The sequence below is a fragment of the Saimiri boliviensis genome, chromosome 2, assembly GCF_048565385.1.
Source record: "Saimiri boliviensis isolate mSaiBol1 chromosome 2, mSaiBol1.pri, whole genome shotgun sequence".
NCBI lineage: Eukaryota > Metazoa > Chordata > Mammalia > Primates > Cebidae > Saimiri > Saimiri boliviensis.
This window is the reverse complement of record NC_133450.1, coordinates 86080981-86100768: the sequence shown is the minus strand read 5'-3', so window position 1 is coordinate 86100768 and position 19788 is coordinate 86080981. Positions and strand designations below refer to the sequence as shown.

The following is a 19788-nucleotide window of genomic DNA, read 5'->3' as shown; positions in this document are numbered from 1 at the left end:
TTCTGGACCAAACCAGTGTACATCTTACAAGTATTGATTGGTGTCTCATGTCTTCCTAAAATGTATAAAACCAAGCCGTAGCCTGACTGTCTTGGATACAGGCCATTAGGACCTCCCGAGGCCGTGTCATGGGTTTGTCCTTAACCCTGGCAAAATAAACTAAATTGATTGAGACTTGTCTCAGATGCTTTTTGGTTTACACCTGGAATAAAGTAGCTGTGGCTGGCCTGATCTTTGAAAATTACAGAGTCCATTTATACTTGGCAAGAAATATAAGCGTGTCATTACCCTAGGGGGCTATACCTCCTACTCACAGAGTGATGGGAATTTTCTGCATTTTCTCTTTCGTTCCGAGTAGTGACATGGTAAAAGTTGTTTCCATTGGCTTCTCACGTTGGTTGATGAAATGGATCTTGAAGCTGTAATGATAAACTAGAGAGAGGGAGAGAGAAAGAGAGAGATAATTTAAGCAGAGATTTTAAATTTAAAAATCTCTTATTTCTTAAAATTTAAACATCTAGAGGGAAAAGTTTGGATTGCTAGATATCAAAATGTTAGCAACATTTTTTTTGCTCTTAAATAGTGGTTTATCGTCTCTGTATTTCCTAGATGTCTACACAGGACTTATATCGTGTTTGTAATGTAATTATGATAAATATTTGCCAACAAAAGAAGGCAGAATAGGGGTATAGGATAGCTGACACTCTCACTGATTTCTGGATGCAAGTTCTGTTGTAATATTTTATGTATTTGGTGAGGGTCTCCTTTCCTAAGTCAAAGAATATATGCCTTTTGGGCATTTGACAAGGCAAGAGAGAACACACTGCCATTTTACACTATTGCCTCTGTCTGATGTGTGTGTTTCAGGGTGGGGCAGAGGTCCAGCTAAGCAATATATGCCCTAATGACCAAGTGTTTATATCGTGGCAGTTCTTGGAAACAAGCTCTGTAAGGTTTAATGAGCACATTTCCTAATGGAAATAACTTCAGTTCTAGAACTTAGGCCTGAAAACTTTCTGTTTTATCAAATGTCCAGAATGTCCTCCTACTGATGGGTTGGTTGGAAACAGATAATTTTTTTTATTCTTCTTTACCTAATAAATTCTACATTTAGTTGTTGAAAGCAAATGGCTTACTATTAGACAGACATTGGTAAAAACATTGCATCATTAAATGTTAACTACATTGCATTATCTCATTTAGTTACCACAGCCCTGTGATGTAGGCATTGTTATTATCACTCCCATTTTATAAATAAGAAAACTGGAGCTCACATAGATGCAAGTGACTTCCTCAAGGTCAAATAGCAGCCTGCGTGCTTTTAGCATCCCTCACCCTAGGTGGTGTTGGCTTAGCTTGTGTGGTTGCATAGCTATGGAGCTGTTTTGAAAATTATCCTACCTCATTTCAAGATGACTGATTGCTGCTTGGACTTCTTTCTCTTGTCTCCATATTCTCCCCAGTGGATTCCCCAGGGTTGAATACAGGGTCCAACTTCCAGACCTGGATGTGTTTTTGTTTTTGTTTTGGGGTGGGGGTGGTTCAAACAGAGTCTCTCTGTAACTCAGGCTGGAGTGCTGTGGCACAATCTCAGCTCAGTGCAGCCTTGACCTCCTGGGTTCTTTCGTATCCATATTCTCTATAGCTCCAAGATTGCAAACGGGTTTAATATGGCATGTTAATTCCATTTGATTGATAATAACTGCCTGGAGCCCTGTGTTGAGATGGATTCTCAGGCCATGTCCAGGCTTGTGGCAAGATGAGTGTCTCCCTTGGGCAAAGGATAAGGGATTTATGGAATGCTTGCTATGTATTTGCCTGTCCTGTTTTGATTAATCCACGAATCCTAACAGTGCCTTTAATAAACTTTTGTGGGATGAATGAATTGATGGTTTGTCTGGGAGTGACATATCACAATGTGCATGATATGAACATCTAGATGGAAATCACCCGTGAGGATTCAAGATCTGAGTTTCAAGCTTCGTTGTTAAGAGAATTTTAAAAAATTAGATCATGGTAACTAGCTGGTTTACCATCCATCCCTTTTATCCAGCATGTTGAAATTCATCTCTTAATCAATCAATCTACTAACTCCCAAATGGTACCATTTCTGCTGGAGATTGGTATCCATACAGCAAGCCCAGCGAAGGGTATTGCCAATGCTGTTTTGCTAATTCACCAGCTCCAGTGTCCTGGTATACCTGCATTGCTGAGTTTCTGGATTAATTATGCAATCCTATTGTGTAATTAATTGGCATAAACTAATCTTCCCATTTGAATTTTGTGCTTAATTTACTCATGTGAGTGGGGATATCTCTTGGGTTTACTAAAGGGGTTATCTCTGAAGCACCAAATGTTTGCTTATGTTCACAACAAGAGCCAAATACTGAGTTGATTTGCAGGCCAAGAGCTTTTTGTGTTAGGTAAGAGCTAGCTCAGGTGTTATCTGGTACTTACTATAGTGCCCTACACATCATCAGTCCCCAACTGTTTGGCACCCGGGTTGGGTGTTGTTGAAAACAATTTTTCCACGGACCAGTGTGGGGTTAGGGGGTTGGTTTCTGGATGAAACTCTTCCGCCTCAGATCATCAGGCATCAGCTTTTCATAAGGAGCATGCAACCTAGATCCCTATCAGGTGCAATTCACAATAGGATTTTTTTTTTTTTTTTTGAGACAGAGTTTCGCTCTTGTTACCCAGGCTGGAGTGCAATGGCGCGATCTCGGCTCACCACAACCTCCGCCTCCTGGGTTCAGGCAATTCTCCTGCCTCAGCCTCCTCGGTAGCTGGGATTACAGGCACGCGCCACCATGCCCAGCTAATTTTTTTTTTGTATTTTTAGTAGAGACGGGGTTTCACCATGTTGGCCAGGATGGTCTCGATCTCTTGACCTCGTGATCCACCCGCCTCGGCCTCCCAAAGTGCTGGGATTACAGGCGTGAGCCACTGCGCCCGGCCCCAGAATAGGATTTTTACGCTCCGATGAGAATCTTAACGCCCACACTGCTCTGACAGGAGGCAGAGCTCAGGTGACATACTATTTGCTCAGCCCCCACTCACCTCTGGCTATGTGGCCCAGTTCCTATTGACCACAGTTTGTGGCCGGGTGTTAGGGACCAGTGCTGTAATACAATAGGCGCTCAAATCCCAAGCCTGAATAAAGTAATTTGATGCCCTCAAGACAACAAAAGAGGCTGTGGGGGAAAGAGAAGAAAAGAGCTGTAGGCACAAGTTCTGGGAAGGGTCCCTAAACTCTTGGGTGGCACCACTGGAGAAACGGACTTAGCCTGTCATCCCAGAAGCCTCTGGAGAGGTCTTACACTATCTAGGAGTTTGTCAAAGAAACCATAACAAGCAAACAGTGTTATAAGTCAAAAGGAGACAAGAAGGAAGGTGCTTTCCAAAGGCAGTTTCCAAAGAAAGAAGTTGCCATAGGTTCTTTCCAAAGGGTGGAAGGGGGTAAGACGTGGAGGGGCTGGCCTTGGGTCAACCTCCTTCTGAAGAGGCAGGACGTCTTCCAGAGAACTCAAGGAACACTCATAGTAACCGTTCTTCATTCAGTTTCATGTGATATGTATTAATTGGCGGTCTTCTGTGTGTTCAGCCTGGTGCTCAAAGCAGGTAAAAGCATGTAATTGGCAGTATGTGTGAGGTGCTTTGCATCTATCATCTCCCTTAACCTGCCAACAAATGATACTATTATTTTCTCATTTTAAGAAGAGGAACCCGAAGCACAGAGCAGTTAAGTGCCTTTTCTGGGGTCACAGACTAGTCAGTCGTGTATGGCTGGGACGTCAGCTCACGCAGCCTGACTCCAGAAACTTGAACTTTTACATGTTTATTCCCAGGACCACTAGCTTTATATACTCTAAGGAAAAAGTTGAATTGTGGAAAGAGATTTAAGTCAAAAAATGTCCTAATATTTGTTTAAAAATAAACTGAAAACACCTGAAATATTCAGTAATAGAGGGACGGCTATGAACTAATAACAGCAATTATGATAACTACCATTTAGTTCTTTACTATGTTCCACGCATGGAGCTATTAGTGTCACATAATTATCTCATTTCTCTTTACAACAACTGTATAAGGTGCCTGCTTTATCTTCCCGCCCACATCGTTTTACAAAGGAAGAAGCGGAGGCTCAGAAAAAGTAACTAGTCGTTGTCATGTGGCTAATAACTGATGAAGCTGCAATTAGAAGTCAGTCTGCCGATTTTCAGTTCATAGTCCCAAACATGTGATTTATGAAGCCATTAAAAGCTATTTTTGGAATGATTTCAATGCTTATGAAAGAAGTGAAAAAGAAAACAACAACAATGACAAAAAACCACAGATTATGAAATTGTCTAGTGTGAGGCCAACGCTACAAAACGGAATACACAGAAGGAGGGGAATTCACAAAAATATTAACAGTGCTCGTCTCTGGAGAGGGCACAGTGGCAACGTCATTCTCTTCTTTATGTTCCTGTGTAAGTTTCCTGTGTTCTGCAGGAAAGGTGTCTTCTAATTGGAATCCAGTCGGAAAAAGAAAGAGCTTTTACAAGTATTGAAAAAGAAAAAAGGCCAGGTGCGCTGGCCAAGGCCTGTAATCCCAGCACTTTGGGAGGCCGAGGTGCGTGGATCACGAGGTCAAGAGATCGAGATCATCCTGGCCAACATGGTGAAACCCCGTCTCTACTAAAAGTACAAAAAATTAGCCGGGCGTGGTGGTGCCTGGCTGTAGTCCCAGCTACTCGGGAGGCTGAGGCAGGAGAATTGCTTGAAATTGGAAATCAGAAGTTGCAGTGAGCCAGAATCGCGCCACTGCACTCCAGCCTGGCGATAGAGCGAGACTCTGTCTCAAAAAAAAAAAAAAAAAAAAAAAAAAAAGAAAGAAGAAAGAACTAGAAGCTGAGGTCTTTTGAGGACTCTGCCGTGTCTCGTGTCTCATGGGCATCTATGTCCGTGTCCTATCTCCCCAAAGGCAGTCACAGAGCCACACAACTGCTTGTATCTCCACAAGGACACAGCACACACTAGGCATCCAAGGAGTACTTAACAGGCTTGTTGAGTGAAGAACAGCATGGATATGTAACTGCATTAAAGAGACCAAGAATGATACAATAGCTTCCATTTGTTGAGATCCTACTTTGCGTCAAGCTACATACTAAGTGTTTTACACACATCGTTTTGGTCCTCATAACAGACTTAATCATGTTAACCTGCTGGGTACTGTCCGTCTACTCCCTCTACCCGTGCTGTCCTCATCCACTCTGCCCTCCACTGCTCAGCTCTGAGCCCCAGGATGGGATCCCTTAGGCTGCATCTGCCAGGCTCCGTTGTCGACTGGTTTCTGGTTGGGCGTGATAGCGGGAGAGAGAGGCATTAGTAGGAGATGAGGGCAGAAGAGAGAGAGAGGCCAGGGCATCATCCCTCTGCTGTCCTGTGCTCTGGAGCCTGACTGTGCAGCCCCTGCCCTTCCACAGTTAGCAGCAGCCCCTCCTCCACGGCTCCTGTTCTTCCACAGTGCGTCCCTTCCCTGGCTCCATCCATCCTGCTGTTAGAGGCAGGGTGCAGCCTCAGCCCTTGTTGGTTTCCTTAATACTGCCCACCCCTTTGTAAGGAGGCCTACTTGCTTTCTTCAACTGGTCCAGGCCAGGTGTGACTAATTGCAAAAGACCCTTTCTGTATCTCCTGGTGCTTTGGTTCTGCAAGCCGAGTCTGTCCCCTTGAAAGCAAATGGCCAACAGCCCTTGAAGGAAAGTTGTGGTCAACACCTGCTTCCAATGAAGCCACCAAGACAAAGTGCCTGCCAGCTCTGACCCCGTGACACCCATCCCGGGCTATCACTGCCACAGAGTCCTCTCTCCTGTCCCCTAAACATCTGGTCCCTGAGCCCAGAAAAATATTTCATGCTTTTGTCTTGGAGATGCCATTTTTCTTCCCTTTTACTTAAATTGTGAGTAGGAGGAGATTGATTTCTGCCTTTGAGATGCTATGGTTCCATGATTTTAGGAGAAGGTGCTTGTGTAAAACTCAGGAGTCAGCTGTAGAGGATGCAAAGGCCCCTTTAGCTTGCATATCCTATGAGTGAGAATTGCCTGTCTCCGCAACATGTGTGCCTAGAGTAGCACCTCTGCAGGACGGCGGAACCTGCCAAGGTGTGTGGGCTGCGAGGATCCAAGCCAGTGTGCGTTCTGAGGCTCATGAGGGAACAGGCTATGGAGGGAGCCTGCACTGATGGCTGAGGCACGTTTGAGTTTGCAGGAGCACTCCTGAGAAACTCCATGTCTGCACAGGGCATCTTGCCTGACTGTACGTTTTTCGAGAAACCTTGAAATGAAATTAACTTTAAATATACAAGGGTCTTTCGTGCTGAGAACCAGTTATTTCCTCCTCCTCCTTCCCTCCTCCTCCTCTTCTTCTTCCTTCTTCCTTCTCCTTCCTTCTCCCTCCTCCTCCTTCTCCTCCCCCTCCTCCTCTTCCTTTCTTCCTCCTCTTTCTTCTTTCTTCTTCTTCCTCTTCTTCATAGAGACCACGACTACACAATCCTCCTGCCTTCGCCTCCCAAAGTGCTGGAATTACAGGGGTGAGCCACTGCACCCAGTCCTAATTATTTACTCTGATTTGGATTTTTGTAAGCATTTTTCTTCAAAAGAAAATATAAAAAAGAAAAGCTAGTTTGCCTAGCATTCTGCCCTGCCACCCCCAGTGCAACGATGCTGTTACAAAGATTAAGGAAAAAAGTCTGAGTGATTTTGCTCACTTTACCCTATGACATGTTTAATAAGGACGTTAAAAAATGATTTGGGGGGCTGGGCGTGGTGGCTCATGCCTGTAATCCTAGCACTTTGGGAGGCCAAGGTGGGTGGATCACCTGAGGTCAGGAGTTCAAGACCAGCCTGGCTGTCATGGTGAAACCCCATCTCTAAAAAAAAAAAAATGATTTGGGGAAAATGTTTTTGATCCTGTGACTGCAAAGAGACCAGTACAACATACTCCCAAGTTCTGGCAGGATAAATTATTTCAGGTCTTAAAGATGAAAGACACGAAATAGTCCATTGACCTCGAATGTGATCAGGCAAACTCCATCAAGAGCAGAAATCTGAGGCCTCCGGAGATTCTCCACACTAGGAAAAATCCTGGATTGTAACCCTGTGTGGAACCTGCTGGTGCCATTTAAAAAAGAAAAACTTACATTTCTTTTCACAAGATCAGGTTACGGAATTTTATGAAAAGAGAATATATTTCTTTCTATTTTTTTTGCCTCCCAGAAACAATGATTCTGAATCATTAGATGTTGGCTCCGGGAGATACGACTTTCTTTGCAAACATGAAAGAGGGCTTTTTTTCCCGCTCAGTGTATGGATTTCGCTCATGGAGATGGTAGGAATGAGACCTCTTGTGTTTTCTCCCAAGCCCAGAGGGCTCGTTCCTAGACCCGAAATGCCTCTAACTCAGAGGGAAGCTGAAGATCATAGGACTGAGAGTCCAGGATGGTGTTGTCCAGGGTGTTGCTGTGCAAACAAGGCAGCCGGTGCCAGCAAGGCTGAATGAAAATGAATGAACTCAGAGCAGGTGCACGTGAAGAAGCAAAAGGGAAAGTGACTGTGTAAGGCTTTATATATAATACCTGTGTGTGTGTGTATTTTCATGGCCACGTTTGGGCTTCACAGTACAGCTCCTGTGTTACGAGATGATGCCCTGTTGTTACGAGACTGGATGCTTGCCCCTTTCTTTTTTAAAGTAAATCGATTTTTTTTTTTTGAAACAGGGTCTCACTCTGTCACCCAGGCTGGAGTGCAGTAGCACCATCATGGCTCACTGCAGCCTTGACCTTCTGGGCTTAAGCAGTCCTCCTGCAGCCTCCCAAGTAGCTGGGACTACAGACATGCACCAGATACACCTGGCTAATTTTTAATTCTTTTGTGGAGATGGGGTCTTGCTTTGTTGTCTAAGCTGATCTTGAGCACCTGGGCTCAAGTGATCCTCCCATCTTGGCCTCCGGAAGTTCTGGGACTCGAGGTGTGAGCCACCGTGCCTGGCCAATGCCTGCCTCTTCTGGGGCGGGGGGTCTGTTGCTGCCCGTGAGCTGTGGAGATGGGGGAGTTTGTGTGTGTGTGTGTGTGTGTGCATGGTCAAGACTGTTTGCTGACTGACATCCTGTAGCCAGCTCTTTGTGCTGTGGGGATAATAAGGGTCCTCAACGGACAGACAGAGCCCAGGGTTTGAGTCCTTTCTGCCAGATGCCACCTTGTGATTTTGAGACCACATAGCCTCTCGGGGTCTCAATTTCCTCATCTGTGAATGTGGATTAAAAAATCTCTTGTAATGTTCCTGTAAGAATGTGACAAGATGGTGATGAGAAAATGCCTGTCTTCCAGAAGGTGTTTATTGGGTGTTACCTACTTCCTTCCTCCACACTGAACTGACCGGGCCAGGTTTTGAGACCCACCTGCAGGCCCCATGCCAGTGGCTCATCCCCGTGTCTGTTCACACCCCTTCCTTGGTGCTCACATCAGCTTTGTCATTAGGTCAAGGTCACATATGTGGTTGGCAGCAAGGCCATCTTGACACTCCTTACCCCAAGCCTGTGCTGTCTACGACACCCCCTAAAAGCCAAAAACAGACAGACCTCCCAAGTCACAGCTTGGCTGGTCCTCTTGCTGACCAGCAGGATGGAACGGGAGCTCCCAGGGCCGCAGCCAGCAACAGAAGCAAGTGACCCTCACCCCAGCCCAGAGAGCCTACAGTGCAGGGGGAGCTGCAGCATGGGGAGCACAGAAGAGCAGAGGAGAGCTGGAAGAGGGAGCGTGGAAGGAGGGCCGAGAGGGGGAGGGGGCACATGCAGCTGGAATACCACAGGAGGGAGAGGCACTCAGTGGAGGGGCCTTGGTCCTAAGCCAGAGGAGGCCCCTGAGGAGGCCCAGTGCAGTGAAAGGAAAAAAGGCTGCAGAATCCGGGCCAGCTGGGATTCAGTGCTGTGCTTCCTGCTCACAAATTGCGTGACTTTGCCGTGACGGTGTCTGTCTGTCTGTGTATCTGTCTCGGGGTTGCTGTGAAGATCAAATGGGAAATGAGCTAACGTGTACCACACATCCAGCCCAGTGCCTGGGCGGAGGGCTCCCCAAGAGCCCCTTCTCTCCCCAACCCCCACCTTACCTCATCTGACTGCTCTGAGGATGAAATGAGAGGAGGCTCTGGAGAAACAGGATTTACTCGGCACAGATCAGTTTCCCTCCCTCTCCCTTCAAAACAGGCTCCCGAACTGGTAAAGGTTCCTCGTGAGAGAGTGAGAATGGAAGTGGGCGATAAATTGCCTCGTTTCACTCAGCGACTGTTTCCCAGTTCTCTCCCGCTACTGCTGTACTCTCGCAGTGTTTACCCGAGTTCTGGCGTACGGTTGTAGAAAATAGATCCTTTGATGGTTTTGTCGAAATATCTTGGGAGCCAGAGGAATTCGGGCCAAGTTAGTCATCCTTTGTGAAACTACAATCAGGAGGCGATGTTTATCTAGCCCAACCAGACCCTGTACTAAAATACATAGTACAATTAGATGTTTTTGAAAAATCGGGGTTGCGGTTTCTCTGTAGGCCAGGGTTGGGCAAGTCTGCTCTTTTAAGAGTGTAATATGTATTCATCAAAATGCTGGAGGTGGCTGGCGAAATAGGCTTTGGGGGCCCAAGTCAGCGATGATCACAGCCGTGCTGGGCGGGGAGTGGTGTAGCTGTGGTGGCCTAGATTAAAGTCTTCATCCCAGCGCCATCAATAGAACTCTCCGCAGCAATGGAAATGTTTTATTTCTGTGCTCTCTGATGCAGCAGCCACGTATTTGAGCGCTTGAAAGGTGGCTTCTGTGACTGACAAACGGAATTTTTGGTTTTATTTAATTTAAAGTAACTGAGATGTGGGTTTAAATAGCTACATATGGTTTGTGGCTACCATATTGGACAACATAACATTATACAGACAGCAGTATCCCATGAGCAGCTGCTTCAAACAGGCGAGCCTCACATGGGTGCGCTTTCCAGCCATGCCCAGGGCTGCTTGATGTGACCTCAGAGAGGTTGCTCTCCACTAGCAAGTGAAACTGTGTTGATCGGGTGAGGGCTTTGCTCACTGGAGGGGCTGAAGCAGAACTGGGGAGAATTTGAAAGGTGACAGAAAAGGAGAGGGTGTGGACTGGGCGTGGTGGCTCACGCCTGTAATCCCAACACTTTGGGAGGCCAAGGTAGGCGGATCACCTGAGGTCAGGAGTTCAAGACCAGCCTGGCCAACATGGCAAAACCCCATCTCTACTAAAAATACAAAAATTAGCTGGGTGTGGTGGTGGGCGCCTGTAATTCCAGCTGCTTAGGAGGCTGAGGCAGGAGAATGGCTTGAACTCGGGAGGTGGAGGTTGTGGTGAGCCCAGATTGCACCGCTGCACTCCAGTCTGGGTGACAGAGTGAGACTCCGTCTCAAATAAATAAATAAATATACATAAAAATAAATAAATAAATGGAGAGGGTGTGGTGCAAGCCACAGCTCAGCACTGGAACCTCCATTGGGGCTGGGAGTTTCAGTTCCTGACCAGTTTGAGGCAGTCCTGCCTTTAGCCCCCTCCTCACTGGATGTCTCTGGAGCAAAAGAAGATGTTAATAGTTGGTGATAAAGAGACACAGATGCGGTCTCCAAGGGACTCATTGCAGGTTGGTCTCCACCGAGACCCATGAGGGTAGGACTGTGTTTGAAGAATACACGGATGGATGAGTACATTGGTTTCAGAAGCTGGTGGGTAAGATAATGATGCTCTAATGCAATTCTTTGGTCTTCCTTAATACGAAAGGGATCCTTGTGCGCTCACACCAGCAGTGTATAGTGGTTGGGCACTGGGGTCATTGGCAAATGGGAGAAGCTCGGCCTGGCTCATGCCCACTGCTCTTGTTTCCCCTTCTCTTGATGGTTCCCTTCCTCCCCCATCTCCAAGCTCCCAGGAGATGTTCTCAGGCTGGGCCAAGCCCCTTACTTCAGATGAAGTACCCACTTCAGCCCTGGAAGATGAAAAATGACCTCTTTTCTTCCCAGCTGATTTCAAGCAGAAAGCTATCACCCTCTCCTTCTCTTCCACCTCCCCTCTCACCCCCACAGACAGACCAGGGGTAGGTTAGGGAGGTAAAAATCACTCCACTCACTGTTTGGAGGCCCCGGGTCTAAATGCCAGGTCTGCCAAGAGCTTTTTGTCTCTGGACAAATCATTTTCCCTGCCTCGGCCTTGGTTTCCTTATCTGAAAAATGGCAGGGTTGAAACATTCCTCAAGATGCGAACATTCCATGCTTAAAATAGATCCAGAGAAATGTGATTATCAAACAGGCTTAACTCCAGGCAGCATTGTTATTTAAAGGAGCTGGTTAACCCAAATGAGTCTCTAATTGACAGCCTGCAGGGGGCCCAAGCAGGAGGACTTCCAAATTCCCTCACTTGCATGCTGCCATCTCCTCCAGCCCTAAGGGACAGACACTGGAGGGACCCTTTGACCCGAAAGATCTTGCTCTCACACCAACTACTTTTTAAATGCTATGTGCACCCGCAAGAAATTTCTGTCATTCCTGAACCTGCTTGACTCACGGAAGGGAAACCTGGCTGGAGAGCAAAAGTTTAAATACAAGAGGAATCCTGTGCCTCAAAACTAAGCTGCCTGGGAGTTTGAACTCATGACTGGGAGTTGGGTGACCCTGTGCCAGGTCTCTTTATAGCAGCGCAGCTGTTGGCACCCCACGTGAGTTTTGGTTTCCTCCTCTTTAGAATGGGATCATAACCGGCCCTGCTGTCCTTGCCTTGTGAGAACCAGGAGGAGTCGATGGCTGCATCGAATGTTTTGTTTTGTAAAACGTGCTCTAAAAGCAAAGTGGTGGCGGTGGCCTGGTCACGTTCTCCAGACACAAATATCTGCATGGTAATGGTCAAACAGCGCGACACCAGCTTTCTTCTCCCAGAGCTGGAGAGGCTGTGCGATGAAACTGTAAGATGCTAAATCACTCCTGAGCTGTTTTAAGGATTAGGAAGAAATGTTAATGGCAACAGATGTCAGCTTGTTCCCTCCAGGAGGATTTAGGTTTCAGTGGAGTATTTCTCTCTTGGCCTCAGCTAAGACGTGGCCACAGTCCTTTCTGCAAATCCTGAGAGCTGCCAGGCCCACTTTCTGCCCTGAGGTTAAAAATCTGACTGGGAAACATTGGGAGCTCACTCTTGTCTTGGGAGTGCCTCAGGGTGACGGTAATGTCCTCTAAGATCGGCTGATGCAAATTTTTGGGGGAATGAAATGCAGTCTGGAAATCCAGTTTTTTTTTTCACAAGGGCTGTGAACAGAGATGAAAGAACTGGGTTCTAGGCTGTGTTTGGAGATGCCCCAAGTCCCTGTACAGTGAGTCTGGGTGGCCTTGTAGATCTAACAAAGCGTGTGGTCTTGCAGATCTAACATTCCAGGGGACTGTGAAAATGGATAGAGAGGCTAACCCAAGGATCGTTTTAGAAATTATCGAGGTTTCTCCTCCTAGCTCTTGGCAGTAAGGTGGCCACACTCTTGGGAGAAAGCTGTGTCATCGTCGCTGTCTGGAGCCTGCAGAGTTTTAGAAACGCTGCAACAGCAGAGCTGAAGCACCTCCAGGAAAAGAGCCGAGGGGAGTTCTGAGCCCCTTGGACAGGGGACTGCATGGTGCCCTTCTGAAGGCTCCCCGGCTCCACACTCACCTTTGAAGGGGGACTCGGCTCGCGTCACAAGGAAGAGCCTCTTGCTCCTGCTCTGCGGCTCCTGGCGGATGTGGTAACCCAGCGTGTTGCAGCGGCCCTTCTTGCAGCTCAGGCACAGGCCCTGGCTGAAGCTGTCCATGTCCCTGCACGGGTAGGCGGTGCTCTGCGTGCCGGCGGGCAGCAAGGAGTCAATGAAAAGGTGCACCGATCGCTCGTGGGAGCATTTGATAGTCTGGGTGATGGCTGGAACACAGGGCAAGAAGGACGTTATCATCCCTTAACCCAAAGCAGCCTCAACTCAGAGGGTCACCTTGGCTCTCAGCCCACAGGAGGTTAGCAGTAGCACACAGGACAGGCAGGGGTGGGCTTGTTGAGGAGGACCCCCTGACAACAGCGGGATGTGACAACTGACGGAAACTAAGGAAGCAGACCTTCTGGGTCACATAGTGTCAGGCAAAATTCCTGGCACTGCTGGGATCCTGAGAGCACTCCTCTATGGCAGTGTGTTAGAGCAGGCGTTTGAATAGGCACCCAAGTCACTAAGTAAATTCATTCAGAGAACAGGTTAGTGTAATTTATTATGTATTTATTATAGAAATATTTCTATCTACTGTGGGAGGAGGAGGCAGCTGGATCACGAGTCAAAAGATCAAGACCATCCTGGCCAACATGGTGAAACCCCATCTTTACTAAAAATACAAAAATTAGCTGGGTGTTGTGGCACATTTCTGTAGTCCCTGCTACTCGGGAGGCTGAGGCAGGAGAATCGCTCGAACCTGGGAGGCAGAGGTTGCAGTGAGTTGAGATCGCGCCACTGCACTCCAGCCTGGAGACAGAGCAAGACTCCATCTCAAAAAAAAAAAAAAAAAGAAGAAATATTTCTATCTTAAACGGGATAACTTAAAATGTCCTGGCGCTGATGTCTGGAGGATGGGGTTTCTGGAACTGGCTTACCTGGGAACACCTTTTCTCTTAATATAGCTAGATACAGGATACACTCCCGTGGCGCTCTGACAGTCTGGAAAACGCTGAGGCCTCTCGGCAATGTCTACCTTATGTCCGAAAGCAGCCACTGCATCCCTTAGGTAGCAGGCCTGCGAAATCAGCACGAGGACTGGATTTGGAAGGACATTGCCTAGTAACCAGATCTGCACAGCCCTCACCCCCAAAACAGGCTTATGAGGTTGATCTACCATGGATTTGAACTTTTGTTTTTTTAACTTTCCAAATTTTCACCTAATCTGTAGTAAATAATTCTCAAGGGATGTTGAGAAACCACCTCCCGATATGTAAAACACTTGATGTAAAAGGACAGCACAGGTGACTTTGCCAAAAGCTATTTCCCCAGGTGTCTGGAGGCTAAATACCAGTATTAGTCGTCACAGTCCTTGGACACTGGCGGCTGCACTCGCTGGGCACCCACTGGGAGGTTGTGTATGCTGCATGCCCTCGCTCCTCCACTGCCTGCATCCTCACTGCCGCTCCTTGACACGGCTGTTATCAACAAGGTAACTGAGCCTCCAAGACATCTACTAACTCACCCAAGCTCATCCACCTAGGAGGCAGTGAGGGTGGAACAGCAGTTCTCCAGTGACCCCCGTGCAGTCCTGGCTGGGAGAACTACCCCCAGGAACCCTTTCAAACACAGGGGTGAAGACAGCTGAGAAAAACCATCCCAAACTTGGGCAAGCTGAATACCTATATTCGGTTCCATTGCTTTGAAGTTTAGCACAAAAGAGCAAATGGGGCCGGGCGCGGTGGCTCATGCCTATAAAAAATTCCAGCACTTTGGGAGGGCGAGGTGGTTGGATCATAAGGTCAAGAGATCGAGACCATGCTGGTCAACATGGTGAAACCCCGTCTCTACTACAAATACAAAAATTAGCTGGGCATGGTGGCACATGCCTGTAGTCCCAGCTACTCAGGAGGCTGAGGCAGGAGATTTGCTTGAACCCAGGAGATGGAGGTTGTGGTGAGCCGAGATTGCGCCATTACACTCCAGCCTGGGTAACAGGAGCGAAACTCCGTCTCAAAAAAAAAAAAAAAAAAAAAAGAGCAAATGGTAATGATTGGTCAGGGATGTGTTTACCAGGCAAATAAAGCCCATGCACCATCCTGGTGGTCTCCACCGAGCTTTGTGGGGGTGAAGTTTGGGAGGAGGGCTGGAAGGTCAGCTGGGAACTGCTGGTGGCTGGATGGGAGGCGATGGGGGGGCGAAGGTGGGTGGGGGATGTAAGCGATGAAAGGGCAAGTTCCCAGAAGGCTTTCTCAGGCCTGGGCGGCGGAAGACTAGGAATCCAGCCAAAATGAGGTGATGTGGAGTGTGAAGGTCATTCTGATATTAGAGAGGCGAGGATGGTGTCATCACAAGAGAGTGTGTTCTCACCTCAGTGTCAGATGATCAGGGTGAGGTGGCTTGCGGGGGTAGAGGGCTCTAGCTGGCTTTGAGTGATTGGCATGTCTTAATCAGGATGACATTTTATAATAGCAAGAAATTTAGAATGCCCGTGGAATGTGCTGCTTCTGCTGACACTTTTGTTCTTTAATCCTGTGCGTATGATCAATGTGCATGTTAATATTTCAGTTTTAGGACTTGGGAGAAAAGTGGGATCACAACCCAGATAATGGCACATTCTGTGTCTGCCCTAAGGTAAAGGGTGTAACAAGGACATATTTGAAGCTAAATTTCCCATTGGGAGAATCTGAGTAATGTCCCCAATTAAACTGATGGGGTGGGATGAAGGGTGAGAGCAGGGTTCAAGGAACCACAACCTATTAAGTAGATCCTCACGTAGCTCAGAATAGAGGCAGTCCCTGGAATGAAGAAACTTCCAGAGAAGGAAGAATAACCACAAGCAACCAGACTCAACTCTCAGAAGAGCTGGTGCTGGGGGAGAGGCTTTGCTTAGGCACACAGGGCCAGGGTGAGAAGTGGGTGTTCCTGCTGGTACCCTCGGCTCATCCTCAGGGTGTGGACTTGCCCACTCCCATTCTCATTCTCTCTGGGTGGGCTCGGTGACCATACAACCTGGGCCCCTACCCTTGCTGAACTCTTCCCCGAGTCCCACATATTGGTAGATTCCACTGAATTCCAGTGGGCCCGTGGAAGTGTAGGCTGGTGCTCTGGCCCCATGACTTCTTGCTCACCATTGAAGCCGTGCTGGGCGATGTGTCTGTAGAGCTCTAGGAAGTGGCAGCCAGGCTGGAAGGAGCCCCCGTTGGGATAGAAGTCATAGTGCCCGATGGGCTGTTTGATGCCCACACTCAGGCCCATATACTCCCGGGTAAAGGTGTGAATGGCATCCACAAAATTGGCATCATCTGGAGAAAGACGATCGCTGGGGGATCTTCCCTCAAACAAAGGGCCCGCAGGATCCAGCCCTAATTGGAAAGCAGGGGTAAGGGTTAGGTGGGAGCAAGGAGAGGGGACGAGAAATGTGCTTTTTAGCTTTTTCATTTTATTATACATTGATGAGCTAGTAGGAAGAAGAAACACCTAGAGCATAATCCTTCTCTAGAAAATCTTGCCGTAACTTTTTCTCAGTAAAACTACAGTAATTCATGGTGCTAACAATGAGACACAGCTGGGAATTAGCTAGAGGGGAAGAGGTTTGCAGAAACTATCCAGTGGTAGACATAAGGTTATGATGCTTGAGGCCGGGAGGCCTGGGCAACATAGTGAGACCCCATCTCTAAAAAAACAATACAAGGCTGGGTGCGGTGGCTCACACCTGTAAACCCAGTACTCTGGGAGGCCGAGGCAGGTGGATCACCTGAGGTCAGGAGCTCGAGACCAGCCTGACCAATATGGAGAAACCCTGTCTTTCCTGAAAATACAAAATTAGCTGGGTGTGGTGGCACATGCCTGTAATCCTGGCTACTCTGGAGGCCGATGCAGGTGAATCACCTGAACCCGAGAGGCAGAGGTTGCAGTGAGCAGAGATTGCACTGCTGCATTCCAGCCTGGGCGACAAGAATGAAACTCTGTCTCAAAAAACAAACAAACAAACAAACAAAAAAACCAAAACTTAGCTGGGTGTGGTAGCATGTGCCTAACACATAGTAGTTTCAGCTACTCAGGAGGCTGTGGCAGGAGGATTACTTGAGCCCAAGAGTTTGAGGTTGCAGTGAACCATTATTGCACCACTGTGACCCAGCCTAGGCAACAGAGGGAGATCCTGTCTCAAGAAGAAAAAAGGGAATGCTTGAATTACTTAAGCAAATCAATTTTGAGTACCTCTCAAACTTCTTTCAAGACCATCTGTTTGCATCCATAAAAAAAGCCAATATACTCATTATAAGTAGTTCCAACCTACCTATCAAAGAATGAAATTTGTTTCCTGCATGTTGTCAATAATTTCCCTAAACAAGCTAATTTTTCTCCTACAATGTCATTTTGTCAGAACGTCCAGAACAGCCTCAGAACACCAGCGTAAAGGGTGAAAATGTGTGCAGGCAGGGTAGCTCAAAGCTCTGGGCCTCAAGTGACAGTGTATGTGCCTGGAGCAAGGTGGCTGCCCCCGGCTGAATGTGGTAGCATAGTATTTATGCACCCAAGGGTTTTCCCTGTCTTTCTTCCTCTTCCCTCTCTGGAGGACCCTCTGGTGTCCCATCCCAACCTTGGCTTTCTTCTCTACTATGAGGGGTGAAGGAATTGAGAGTGGGCTGTGAGATTGCCCATTCTCCAGTCCCACTCCCAGTGACAAATGAAAAATGTCGTTGGCCAGGTGTGGTGACTCACGCCTGGTAATCCCAGCACTTGGGGAGGCCAAGGTGGGTGGATCACCTGAGGTCAGGAGATCGAGACCAACCTGGCCAACATCACAAAATCCCATTTCTACTAAAAATACAAAAATTAGCCAGGCGTGGTGGCAGGCACCTGTAGTCCCAGCTACTTGGGAGGCTGACGGAGGAGAAAAACTTGAACCTGGGAGGTGGAGGCTGCAGTGAGCCAAGATTGTGTCACTGCACTCTAGCCTGTGCAGCAGAACGAGACTTCATCTCAAAAAAAAAAAAAGAAAGAAAAGAAAAATGTTCTGATGTCATTTCTATTTCCTTCTTCATCATGCTGATAACAAGACAGCCTGAGGGTGTTGAGCCTTCCTGCTGTCTCTGAGGCGGGGGGTGCCCAGCTGACACACCTGATGCGACCCACAGCCCTGGTTGGATGGAGAGGGTTCTGGTCCTCGGGCCTCTGCCCTCTGGCTGCTCGCCCCTAGGGGACTGTGGCTTAAATCCATGGGGAACACACACTGGACCAGGCTTCCCCAGTCACCAGCAAGATGAACAAAAAAGCATGAGGAAATGAGCTCTCATAATCACAAATGTATTCCGTTTACCTGTCTGCCATTATCTGCGTTCTATTCTTTTATAAAGGAATGGTGATAGTAGACAGTAGTTGTTTTTAAAATTGCCCTCTCGTTAAAATATAAAGTTGTAACCACTCTGTTATTCGTCTCAAATACTCTTTGTTTTAGCCTGTGAAATATGGTTTGAGCCTGCCGGGTCCTGAAGGATGAGTAGGAGCTTGGTGGGGTGAGTGGTGGGGAAAGGGAGGAGTGCGTGGAAAGGCCCAGAGGCACAGGAGGCTATGGTGTGTTCATGAAGTGGAGAAAAATCTTATGTTGTTGACAACCAGAGCTATGGAAAAGGATGAGCAGGAGGAGAGGCTGGGGCAGTCTGGGGCTTCCACACTGAGAAGGGCCTTCCTTGCCTGCGCCTTGTGGGTTTTATGCCTGTGGTATCAGTGGGCCTCAAACTTGGGCTGGGGAACAATCTGACCAGCTTTGTGTCTTGCATTCTAATCCCTGGCAGTGTGAAGGATGGGGCTGGTGTCAGGGAAGCCTGGGGGGAAGACCTTTCTTGCCCGTGTGCCGGCCTTCCCGGATATCTTGGGGCATTTCTGAGTAGGTATGGAGTTCGGGGTGAAGTTTTTGATGCAGAGCTCCCTCCTTCAACCCCAATGGGTCCCAGAATAAAATACACACGTTTCACAAATGTGGGAACAGAGGCACTAACACGGCTGATGAATTACAGCCAATTAAGGCTGTGATTCTTCACTCCTTCATTCACCCAAATGGGACTTCGTAAATTATAGATTAAAAAATAAGGCCCTGGTAAGTGCGGTAGCTCATCCTTGTAATGCCATCACTCTGGGAGGCTGAGGCGAGTGTATCACAAGGTCAGGAGTTCAAGACCAGCCTGAACAATATGGTGAAACCCTGTTTCTACTAAAAAATACAAAAATTAGCTGGTTGTGGTGGCGCATGCCTGTAGTCCCAGCTACTCGAGAGGCTGAGGCAGGAGAATCGCTTGAACCCGGGAGGTGGAGGTTGCAGTGAGCCGAGATTGCACCACTGCACTCCATCCTGGGCAACAGAGTGAGACTCCAACTCAAAAATAAAAAAAGACCTTCTTGCTAGAAGAGTCCATGTTTTAGTCCCCTTTGGTGCATCTACATGAGACATTTGTTTGAGTTGAGGTTGTAATTTGCTCTGAATGCTGTGGAACAGGAGTCCGCGACATTGGTCATGTTTGAGAGAATGTTGTAAGTCCTCTTATGAGCTCTGATCTTAAAAAGAGTTGGGACATTTTAATGATGAGCCTGTTGGAAAAGGAGGTCCCTGCTGGATGCCCCCATGTAGTGGAGATTGCAGCGTGAGTTATCAGGCATGGTTACCTGTGATTCTCCCGATCTTGCGCGTTCCCCCGATGGAACTGCCGGCAAATCCTGACACGTGTGCACCCAGGCTGTAGCCAATTAGATGAACATGGCTTCGAGAGAATTGAACAGATTCCTGGAAGACAGCAGGGGGATGAGGGCAGGAGAAGAGATACCTTTTGTGGTCTAGTGCGTTCTGGCACCCGCCCTGTTCTTCGAGCCTGCTCAGAAATGAGGTGACTTATTCACACTCCAAACTGAAACCCGTCTCTTGCCTGGCTGACTCTCCTGGGGCTCAGGTACCTGGGACCTTACCTGGTGGCTGCTGCCTCCTGCCTGCCTGCCTTTTCCTGGACACTAACGTCCTACAGAAGTCATCCCACTCGTTTGTGTGGGGACCTGATAGCTTACAGGG

General features: G+C 47.8%; 1 protein-coding gene across 2 annotated transcripts in view; it reads right to left on the bottom strand.

The window, feature by feature from the left end:
- LIPC (lipase C, hepatic type) overlaps window positions 1-19788 on the bottom strand; it is a 186019-nt gene that overhangs the window by 7981 nt on the left and 158250 nt on the right. For both annotated transcript variants that reach the window (XM_074393833.1, XM_003928978.4), the window contains 4 exons: window positions 19392-19509; window positions 15860-16093; window positions 12713-12955; window positions 315-432 (listed from right to left, as the gene is read on the bottom strand). In XM_074393833.1, the coding sequence (XP_074249934.1) occupies window positions 315-432; window positions 12713-12955; window positions 15860-16093; window positions 19392-19509 (713 nt within the window). The remainder of the gene's footprint in view (window positions 1-314; window positions 433-12712; window positions 12956-15859; window positions 16094-19391; window positions 19510-19788) is intronic.